General features: G+C 38.2%; 1 protein-coding gene across 1 annotated transcript; it reads right to left on the bottom strand.

The window, feature by feature from the left end:
• Nucleotides 1–322: 322 nt before the first annotated feature.
• Nucleotides 323–5,624, bottom strand: LOC131001604 (probable inactive purple acid phosphatase 28). The gene is given in 7 exon segments (XM_057928121.1): nucleotides 323–1,063; nucleotides 1,330–1,757; nucleotides 3,611–3,758; nucleotides 3,890–3,949; nucleotides 3,951–4,074; nucleotides 4,255–4,319; nucleotides 5,437–5,624. Coding segments are annotated over 6 exon segments (1,230 nt in total). The 5' UTR covers nucleotides 4,257–4,319; nucleotides 5,437–5,624; the 3' UTR covers nucleotides 323–595.
• Between the last annotated feature and the right edge of the window lie 6,466 nt (nucleotides 5,625–12,090).

The raw sequence follows: 12,090 nt of genomic DNA, 5'->3' as shown, positions 1-12,090 counted from the left end.
ATTTAATTGTGTCCTCACCTCTGCTTTGTTCAACCTATTTCTTTTTAACGATTTTGTTCAATCTAATTAATCCATCTCCAATTAGGGACAAAGAAATTGGATTATTGACTATTGAAAGGTAGAGACATGATTGGCTAAGAGCCTAAGATTCATCAATACTCAGTAATGATTTAATAGTCCTTTATTAAAATTTAATTGACACACCATGCATCCTAATATACCGGATTAATTAATTTGAAGGGCGGGGCTGCCACTAAGCTTTCTTGTCCTTGTTTAATTATAATGAAAAAGGAAACAGGAACTAAAGCAAGAACAAAAACTCTGAGACTATGAAACAGACCAACATATATACGTATGAAAATTGAACGCTAGTAATGTGCTTGAATCCAAATATTTGACAGATCTTGCCCAATCAGATTCACATAACATTCGTTTTTTTTTTTGTTTTTTTTTAAAAATCTGACCAAATTATATTACATGCACTCCTAAAATTCCTGGAAGTGTGGTTCCATTTAATGCAGCTTGAATTGAGAATAGCAGCATGCAAATCAGCACAGTTGAATTTGTCACCATTGCTTGACTAAACCCTCCACCATCATCCTCTCTCCCAAAGAACTTGCTCGTCGATCTTGCTCATCACTTCGTCGTCGATTCTTTTCCACGTCCTGATCCTCTTCACTCCGCCCCACGACTGCTCCCCCTTCTCGAGTTCAGCCAAGATGACTCTGCCTCGTCTCGCCCACCCAGCGACCCCATAACCGTGATATCCAAACCCTCCGCCATAGCAAAACCATAAGCCTCCTAGAGTCCCACAGAAGTCGTTCGTGTGATCATGACCTATAAACACGGCCTTCACATCTCCCATGGATACAAGCGTCTTGAGCACACCAGAGTTTACAAGGGAACATGCTGCGTACTCTCGATAATGACCAACCAAATTGTAGATAGGACCTTGTCTCACTTCAGGAATCGGAATGTGGAAGAATGTTAATGAAGGAACGGCAGTTGAATATTGAGACGTTCCAAGTGATGATTCACCGCTATCCTGCTTTATTTCCTGCACCTGAAACTTGTCATTGATTCTAAATCTGCAGTACAGCGTCATAATAGATGAATCGTAAGCAATAGACACTATAACACATGACTGCATTTGTCATCAAGCATGTACTAAACCAAATTATGACATGTAAAAAGCAATGAAATTATAACAAAGTCAAAAACATGGTTCAAGGAGAAGCTAAACATTAACACAAGCACATATACACAGGCAATAAATAGGGACTTAAACTACTTAGAATGATAGAGGTTCAGTATCAGGAGATCCTTTACCTGGAGTTTTTGTGAAACATTACGGAGCCAATTAAGTTGGGATTCTTTGATCCAATCATAAGTTCGAACCCCATTAACAACGGCTCTGTCTCCACTGTCAATAAAATACAAATTGAGGACAGTACTATTTGCAATATTGGAACCTGGAGCACCCCATATTCTGAGATCATAGTTTCCAAAGCCATCAATGTTTGGAACTGGAACCTGTTTGTCGGGATGAAAACTATCTTCAACTGATGGAAAGGTTTGTGATAAAGAAAAATCCATGAGGGATAAGAACGACATCAACTCTTCACGAGTCATTGTAGATTCTTGGTCATGGTTCCCTAAAATAGCTGCCCAAGGGATTCCTGATTTCATAACTGGGCCAAAAGCTTGTAACAGGGATTCGGCAGCATCATTAGCAGTTGACCCGAAAATGTTGTCTCCTGGCAGGTTTACACAAGGAGATGGGTATATATCCAATAGAGATACCAAAAGTAGTTCTGTCTCATACTCATTTTGACGTATATTAGCTAATGAGAGGTTTACATAATCAAATGCCTAGATATATAACTTAAACCCTCTATTATCTGAAATGAAGCAGATACAGCCTTACTGAACATATGTCTGTTTGGTATATAAAATAAATGTAGCACAATGTTAGCAGCATGTAATCTACCACTTCAAACAAAGTAGCGCTAAAAAATTTCACAACAATCCACTACAAAAGTAGCGCTAACAATTTCACAACAACAATCCACTATACCGTTCTTAATATGGCATAACACTGGTGCCTAGGGTAAAACCAATCCATTTGACAGAGCAATACGAGTTATATGTCTTCATATCTTGCGTTAGAGAAGCCAGTTTAGTTTGTAGTGTCTTTACACTTGGGTAGCAGAAACCCTCAGGCCTCAGGACATGCTTGGTATGATAGAATGGAATTGAGGGGGAAATGGAATGGAGGGGGAAAAGGAAGGACTAATACCATGGTAGGTGGAAGGAATGGCTATTCCTATACAAGTAGGAATGGTGATTCCTAAGAAAAAACGTACCAAGTAAAAGAATGGAATGGAGGTAGGAATCGTCATTTCATTCCCTCCTGCGTTCATCATACCAACCATGTCCTCAGTTATTTCTCTGTAGTTCTGTATTGTTCTTTCAGTCATTAACCGAGTTTTCCTCAATTTCTATCTTTTGCTAATACGTCTCTATCAATTTGTCCAAACTGCCCTTCTTTCTACCAGATGGAATCTTGAATGGAAGCAATGGAGAAGGGCCAGATGGCATCTTTAATGGAAGCAACGGAGAAGGGTACTAAGGTGATCAGGAGCGAGTTAGCGCACATGGATAACAGATGGACAAGAGAGCAGCCTTGAGGACAAGACTATTTAGAACAACAAGGGAATTGTTTGATTCCTATAGATTACTCCCACCGTCCCATTGATCTTGTCCTGTATTCCTTTTTTGTTTGTCCCATTGATCTTGTCCCATTTCTATAAATAACACTCCTACTTTATCACTTTATTACTTTCTCTCTCCTACTTTATCACCTTCTCTCTCCTACTTTATCTACACACTTAACACTATTAATACTCTCCTTAATAACCGTGCCGAAACCAAATGGGACAAGCCCAATGGGACGGAGGGAGTAAAAGGCAATATCTAATGGAATCTTTCTGTATCTTGTTTCCATAGTTATTCAGAAAATTATTTGTATCTTGTTTCGACAGTTATCTAATGAAAGGATTTAGCTGGCAAGAATAAATGAATGAGCCAATTATGTAGTTATCTAATGAAAGGATTTAGCTGGCAAGAATAAATGAATGAGCCGTTTATGTTGGCCAATGGCCTATATCCATACCCCTAGAGTTAGGATTTTTTGTAGTTAAATGATGAAGTGGAAGTCTCAAAAATGTCGTTCCATCTTAAACTTTCAGACCAGCATAATAACATGTTGATTCTAAAGCTTCCTACTTCTTGCTTCAGTTGTTGCCAACAAAAAGAAAGCACTAATTGACATACTCATCCATGCTTCAGTCAGTTACACGCCAACAACCACTTCATTGTATATTTATTTTTACTTAGAGAAGTGCTGAAGTGGAAACAGCCCAAGGAGATAAGAAATCAAGTAAACAGAACAATGTCGAGCACTGTGTTCGGAAACCAAGCATCAGATAGTCACTTGTAAGCATTATTCTCTATCAAAAGCTACACTAAGCTATAAGACTACTTAATTTGCAAAATCATAAAATTCAATTGCATACAGTGAATAGTTCACGGAGTAATGATTCAATACCAGTAAAAGCAACAAAATCAGGTTTTTCCAACTGAATCATCCTCTCAAGAAACCTGGTAGTGTTGAGGTCAGAACAGCCAACAAACTCACTCTCCAACACATCCCTACATGGAGTCAACTTCCCATTCCCGAAATGCATATCCGCCACCTGCATCACAAGTCAAAACCCATCAAATATATATTCAATCACAAAAAAAGGAAACAAAATAATAGAAACAGGCCCAGAAATTATTAGCCTCCACACGAACTGAATCATGTTTCTTGATATCTAGAAACTACTTGGAGGATTTTGAAAGTGCCGTCGGAACGAAAACGCAGAGGGGTTGATGGCGCTTTCTTGAATTCGCACATTCTGATGGTTTATGCTGAGTTTTGGGGAGACAAGATGCGTGTCGAGTAGGTGTACAGCCGAGCACACAAGTACGAGGTACAGGATAGAGTGAATCCATGTCACTCCCTCTTCCCTAGCGAACAAAGACACAACGAAAACTCAATTAACTATTATCATTTATCAACTGTTAACTCAAATGCAGGAAGAAAACACGTTAAAACTCAGATCAAAGCCTCTAAGAGCATTTATATCCATTGGGAACATTGGAGATGGCAAAATATAATGTTAAACATTGGAATGACAGATGACTAACATTAAAACGGGAGAGAGAGTGTTGTCCAACCGCACTAGCCCCCCTGCTCGACCCTCTTTCTTAGCCTACAATAAAATAATAAATATGGTGTGATCATGTACACATACTAATTGGGTAAGCACTGCAAACAGTTATAATCTATTGCATAAGAAAAATAACAAGACATACTACGCAAACTTGGCTTATTATGTGAGACTAGTCAAGTCCATTGTAGAACAGACCCCATATGTGCCATCAATATCACGGATCCTTGTGGGTCATAACTAATTCACATATGTTGCATAACAGATCAATGATAACAACCATATTTGATAATGCTCCCAGAATAGAGTATATTCTCTTCCAAAGATGCATCCAGTCCAATATAGAGAAGACTTGAAATTCAGTGTGATGGTCCATCCTAGCACATAAAAATCTATTCATCTTAGTTTCCAGGCCTTTAAAGTGATTAATCTTGAAAGGTAAAATTTGTAATCTTACCAAAATTGGTAATCATTTTATAATTTTATGAAACTTCGAGGTCTTTACGCAAAATATATTAAAAGAGGCATATCGTTAACTTTATAAAGCAAAAGCCAAAAAGCAGTTCCTTGGAAGTCTAAGGGGTCATTGGTGATGAATGTAAATGTATTCGTGGGTAAGCTATCATTTCTGGATCATAGAGAGGTCAAATTGCAATTCTTATAGTTTGTTCAAAACCCCCAATTCTATCAAATTGCACAAAACAAGTCAAAATTAAAACCCCCATCGCTCGGAAAGACACCAGATTACTTTCTGTGCTCTACAAAACCCTTCATCTAAGCACGCAAATAATAACTCTCTCTGCGCCGAGTAATCTCCGTTCAATTACTCCGCCGTGCTGACACCAGGTCTGCGAATTGAGGCTCCATCGGAAACCCATGAATCGCAGAACTCACGTACACACGGCTGCGCACGCACACGAAGCAACAAACAAACATATACACAGACAGATACATAAAATTCACACGAAAACGCACACATGTAACCACAACCTCCGCCGCCGCCCTCACCTTCTCAAAGGGCGGCGGCTTCTCACACTGCCACTACCATCCGAAACCTCATAATAACGACCACCACAGAGATGGATGAAACTGAGCTGAATTGGAAGATGGAGAGATAGAGATGGATGAAACTGAGCTGAATTGGAAGATGGAGAGATACCTGAGAGGGCGAGAGATTTCTTTGACTTTCCGCTTTTGCTAATACTATTAGGAAGAAGGTGAATCCCCACAATTAAGAATTCGTATGTATGCTTCCGGCACAAAGTCATTTCAGTAAGTTCAAATGTTTTCAGTACTAATAATTATTTGACAATAAGCAGAAATTAATCTTCATCTTCTTTTTTCTTTCTTTCGAATAAATAAATAATTTTAAAGATTACCTGAACTCGGACTAAAACTTTTGATCTTAGGTAGCAATGACAAAGAAACAATTTGCACGTGTGTGTTAGTCTAGCGGTAGGTGATTAATGTTCAACACCCTGGACCTGAGTTCGAGTTGTCGTCGACGTCGTCTTATTTTCCTTTTTGGATTGTTTAATTTCAAATGTCTTGTTTCCTTTTATGGAAAAAAGTAATTACAAAATGTGGAAATATTTGGGGCCCACATCAATAATCACAAAAGGTGAAAATATTTGGAGCCCACGTCACATCTTCAATTCTACACTACACCACTTAATAATCTAATTAACATTTTTCTAAATAATCTTGCCAAAAAGAAACAAGACACTTGAAATAGGACGAATGGAGTATAATTTATCAAAAAAAAAGAGACTTTTGTTATAGTATACGGTAAATGTTGAAATAACAAACTTTTGTTATAAATTGTAGATGTTAAAACAACAATAAGCAAATTAATAATGTAAAAAACAAATAATTGAATTTGAATAATATTAAAGTTATTACTAATGTAGAAATGATTGAATTGGAATAATAATAACAAAACGAAAATGGAGTAAATGTTATCTTTATTGAGGAGTCGAGGTAAGAGTTGAACTTTTTATCTATAAGATAATAATGTTCAGCTACAAGTGCTTGCAGTTTACATCATTTGTCCCCAAGATACAAAGGCGAGGTTGAACTTGAGATGTTGTACCATATGTTGACGCTTTAGCAAATTACTCGATATTCGGGGCTTCATCATTTGTCCCCAAGATACAATGTGGTGTTTCACGAAACCAACACCTAAACTACAAAGTGAAATCATAAACTATACCTAGTGCGATTGACTGAAGAAGACGAAGTAAATGATCAGAAACTTTGCACGAGAGAGAAAATAGCTGTTATATTCAAAAGTATGAGATATCGTGAAATACAATACACGAGTGCGAGACCTATTTATAGAGTACATGGAAGGGTAAAATGGTAAAATCGGTACAAGCGCATGCGTTTGGCGTGATCGAAGGGCATATCAGGGATTTCGCCTTCACGCGGGAAATCTCCCGCGTTTCTGGCGAGGATGACTTTCTCTGGCGAGGATGACTTCTCTGGTGAAGGTGACTTCTCTGGCGAGGATGACTTCTCTGGCGAGGATGACTTCTCTGGTGAGGGTGACTTCTCTGGCAAACATAATTCCTCTGGCAAGAGTCATTCCTCTGGCAAGAGCCATTCCTCTGGTGGATGAGTTGTCTCTGGTGAATGAAATCCCTCTGGTGAGAATGATTCTTCTGATCAGCATGACTCCTCTGGTGAGGATGATTCCTTTAACGAGTGTACTTTTTCTGCCATACTCGTCCCGCTGGTGGGATCGATTCCTCTGATTTGTATCCTTTCTCTACTCTGCACATATTACTCCTCATCACAATGACTAGGTTGAACTCGAGTTGTTGCACCATATATCGACGTTTTGACGAACTATTCGATTTTCGGGCTTCTTAAGCAGAGGACGCAAGATAAAGATTCAACACCACACACGATGTTTTTTTAATCAAGTTATCTTTGGTAGGAATCCTATCTTGAAGAAGTTTTCAGCAAAAAGTAAACAATTTAATTTGACTTGATTTGCACCACACTTTTGAAAGTAGTGAGGTTGAAACAACAATTGAGGCAACAGAGATCAAAGAATCATACATTGAACGGGTTGAGAAGAATCCATCCACTAGGAGTCAGCCTTATCAGTCAAAATTATGAACTTGCAAATAAAATTCCATAGATTAGAGAAACTCATGCAATTTGTTAGCATTAAAAACATGCCTCTATTTAAAGGACCAAAACCAAGAGTCGTCAAGAATAACCCCACATCTCTAACTAATCAAGATTTTTTTTAGAACATAAATGATAAAGAGAAGGAAATTTATCCTTGAGACAAACGCGCTCATTAAACCACATATTCTCCCAAAAATCTAGCACGACTATCATTTCCTAGCACAAAAATTAGATTACTGCAAAAGATCTCACCCTCAACCCCATTTACTAAATCAAGCAAATCATGCTACCAAAGTGACAGTTTTCTTCTAACAAGATTGATCGGGTATCTACAGAATAAAGACTCGTACCTAAATTTAAGAATTCTCACCCAAAGAGACTCTTCTTCTCTTGGCCATTTCCACACCCATTTACACATAAGAGCTTAACTAAAAGATTTCAAATATTTTATCCCAATAACCCCCAAATTTTTAGTTTTACAAATTACATTCCACTTAACTCAGATATTTTTGTTACAATTTTATTCTCCAAACAAAAAATTACTTTGTAATTTGGAGATTTGATTAATCACACTTGCAGGGGCTTTGAAAAATTATACGTAAAAAAGTGGTAGCGCAAAAAGTACCAAGTTTAAAAGGGTAATCCGACCTCTAAGTGATAAACTCATCTTCTCCCATTCGTATAGTTTCTCTCGAAACCTGTCAAAGAAAGGTGGCCAAACCTCTTTCTTTCTGTGGTTAACGCTACTAAGAAGTCCCAAATAATGGGGAAAACACCTAATCGTATATTTTTTCAAAGTTAACTTTAAAACCCATCTCTTGTTTGCCTTCTCTTTTCAAAAAGTCCAACCTAATTAAGCACATGAAGGCAAGAACGAGAAACGTTGCTTTGATTCCATTATGATGTTCCTGCACAAAACATGCTAGGATACTTTAGCTGCTATTCATGCTTGAAGCCAAAGATTCATTTAGCACAATAATACAATCCACAATATGCTTACTGCAAATAAAAGCAAGTTGATTGTCAGAAATTACCTTGCCCACGACCTTTTCTAATCATGTTGCTAAGATTTTAGCAATATACATACACCCAATTAGATAGATTGGTATGTAATTTTTGATGAGCCGTAAGCATATTTTTTTCGGGATCAAGGTGACGAAGCTCGAATTTTCACCTCTCACAATTCTTCCATATTGGTGGAGTTAACCCAAAAAACTCATAATATCGAATGATAGAATGTTCCACATTTTCCTGATGACTGTGAAGGTAAAACCGTCTCTAGACCTGGACTTTTGTTGCTGCCACTGTCTTAGACTGCTTGTTTAATCTCCTCAGGAGAGAAATGAGTAGTGACATTACCTTATTTCACTACCAAATTCCCTATTGGGAATCTCATCCCAAGAGATTAAGGGGGGTGTATTAGTTCAAGACTTATGTAGATTTTAAAAGTCCGTGGATTTTAAAAGTCTATAGAATTCTCACAGATTCTTCATGATTTTGAATGAATTATTGGTCGGATTTTCAATGAATTAGCAAGAATTTGTCGTGATTTTCTCGGAGTTGAAATCCACAAAGCCAGCGGTCGTTGCGAGCACGCGAGCGGTGCAGGCCCCGCGAGCGCTGGGTTCACGCGACCATTTGAGACCCAGCGCTCGCTGGCTACTTGAAATTTCAACACCCAGCGATCGCTGAAGCCCAACGATCGCTGGCTTCTTGATATAAATAGAGGTCAGAACGCGTTGAAGCCCTAATTTTCTTATTTTCTCCAACTCCAAGCATCGCAAACCCCTCCCTCTTCCCACCCAGCCCAGCGACCGCTACCTCCCATCTCCACCGTGCGGATGCTGCCACCCCACGCCTCTACCGCCGTCGCTCACCTCCAACGACCGCTGACAGACAACATGGTTCGAACAAAAAATGCCAACATCAGGAGAGACGAAGATTTGGAAGAGGAATATTCGGAGCAGGAGAAGGAGAAAGATCTCTCTGAAAGGTACATGTGTCCCTTTCAATTGATTTCTGAATGGGAGGGCACAATATTTAAAAAATTTAACGAATCAGAGATTACTACTCCTCATTATTTAGATTTTGATTTGATTACGGATCTTCGAATTGAGGGTAGAGTAATGAGATTGTTGAAGAATTTAGGAATGGATACTTTTGCTAGGAATATTAAATTTTCTGGATATGATCCTCTGTGTTATGAATTTTTGACTACTATGTCTGTGCGTGGTGGTAAGAAGAGGATTACAGTTAGGATGAATGGGAGGGAGTATCAAGTTAGTTTGGCACGAATGAAAGTTGTATTTGGATTTTCCTCTAGTGAGGTATCTGAGAGACCTCGGTCATTCAATGCTAATCAAGTTTGGACTGAATTGACGGGGGTTTGATAATTGGAATTCATATGGTATGTCGAATGGATTCATTAAAGATCCGGCATTGGTCATAGTGCACAAATTTCTTGCATATAATGTGTCTGGAAAGGAGCAGGCAAATAAAGTGAATGCAAATGAAGTGTATCTGTTATCTTGTGCTTTAAATGGCACAAAAGTTTGCATTTCACAATTTATTTGGTCGGCTATGACTCAAATGCAGAAACGGTCTTCTGCCTATGCTTCTTTTTGTCCCATTGTCACTGGTTTGGCATATGCATTCGGAGTTCTAACTAACATAACTGGCGCTCAGGATGGTCATGAGTAACTCAGGGCTGAATTCATTGATTTTAGTGAGCTTAAAGGAGCTCAGTTGATTTCTGATCGATTCACTATAGTTCCTCATGCAAAAAGGCAGTGTGTTAGGTCGTTCGTTCACTCTGAGATTGCAGCTGGCCGTCGTCCTCCCACTTTTAGTGATTCTGGGGTCGGCACATCATCCGCTGCTGGTGGCAATGAAGAAGAGGATAACGAAGATGAAGATCAAGATGAAGAGGAAGGGGGGAATGAAGATCAACAAGTTGGTGGTTCAATATCGGGACATTACTATCAGCGATTTCATAATGATTTGACTTCATTCCGTAATCATTTCGACGCTTCAATTGGATCATTGAGGCAAGACATGAATGCTAGATTTGATGCACAAGACCAGCAGATGGTCGAGTTACAGTGTCAGTGGGAGGCGTGGAGACCTCGTAGGTGATCTTTTTAAATTTTAAATTTGGATAAATGTTTGGATTGTTTTATTTGGACGATTTTTTTAATTTGGGTTTGTATTTGAATTTGGATTTCGACTATGAATTTGTGTTATGATGGAATTTGTTATTTGTTTTCTAAATTCATTGTTTGGAGTTCATTGTATTGATAATTTATTATTGTGATAGATGATATAAGATTGAGGAGATGTGTAGAAATCGAAATGAACAAACACAGGAAATTGCTAAACATTCTAATCTGCTAGGACCCAGCGATCGCTGAGTCCAAGCAAGCGCTGGACACCCAGCGGTCGCTGGTCCTAGCGATCCAGAATGTTTAGCAATTCTCTGCGTTTTCGTTAATCATATTTATAATTCATCATATTATTCGATCAAACATCCATACAAAAATAATTCATCATATTTTTTTATCAAACATCATATTTTTCGTTCAAACTACATCATTAACATCCATACAAAAATTATAATTCGTCAACATCCATTAAAAAAATAATCCAACATCCATATAAAAAAAATAATAATTCAACGACATATGTATAACAATCCATCAAAACACCTCCCTAAACATTATCTTCGGTCTCATCATCTTCGTTTCGATCGTTTTCATACATTGACCTATTTTCACACATAGCATTAGCAATACTTGCTCTCCATGCATTAGCTTCATTTCTCTGAGACAGTTGGCTTTGAGAAAGATATTCCAAATTGTCTGCATCGTTCTCAACATCCGGTGCAACATTCTCTTCTTCATCTTCGACTGGAAATTCATCAGTACGACACTTCTTTCGAAGAAAGTTATGTAATCCAGCACAAGCCAATACTAACTCTACTTGTGTTTGAAATGAAAACGGATGAGCCATTTTGAAAAGTGTGAATCATGATTTGAAGATACCAAAAATTCGTTCAATCACGTTTCGCAATGATGCATGTCGAAGATTAAACAACTCATCTGCATTTCTGGTGTGACAACCTTGACCACCGAAATCTTTGAGATGATATCAAACACCACGTAACGGAGCCAAAAATTGACGGCGATTAGCAAATCCACAATCAACAAGGAAATATTTACCTTGAGGCATATGAAGTCCATTAGGTCTCGATAATGCGTCACTTAAAAGTTTTGAATCATGGGCCGAGCCTTCCCATCCACTAAGCACATAGATGAACTGCAAATCAAAGTTGCAAGCTGCCAAAACATTTTGCTATTGCACCCCATGACGGTTACGATAACTGCTTACGTCTCTGCCTGTTACAATGGCCGGGATATGAGTTCCATCTATAGCTCCGATACAATCCTAAAATAAAGTGAATATGTTATACAAATAAAGCAAAAAAATTTGATATACTACAAGAGCAACAATATAATATCGAAATGATCCATACCTTAAAGAAATGATTAAATCTTGTACTTTTCCGAATTTTAGCGGGTATTGCTGTAGTCGGCTTAACCATCATGTCCAGTGCTATGGTGTTCAATGCTCTCAAGATTTTATTGAAGTTCCGACTAGTAGCAAAATGCGAACG

Source organism: Salvia miltiorrhiza, chromosome 8, assembly GCF_028751815.1.
Source record: "Salvia miltiorrhiza cultivar Shanhuang (shh) chromosome 8, IMPLAD_Smil_shh, whole genome shotgun sequence".
NCBI lineage: Eukaryota > Viridiplantae > Streptophyta > Magnoliopsida > Lamiales > Lamiaceae > Salvia > Salvia miltiorrhiza.
Note: the sequence above shows the minus strand (reverse complement) of the source record. Positions and strands in the feature narration are given on the sequence as shown.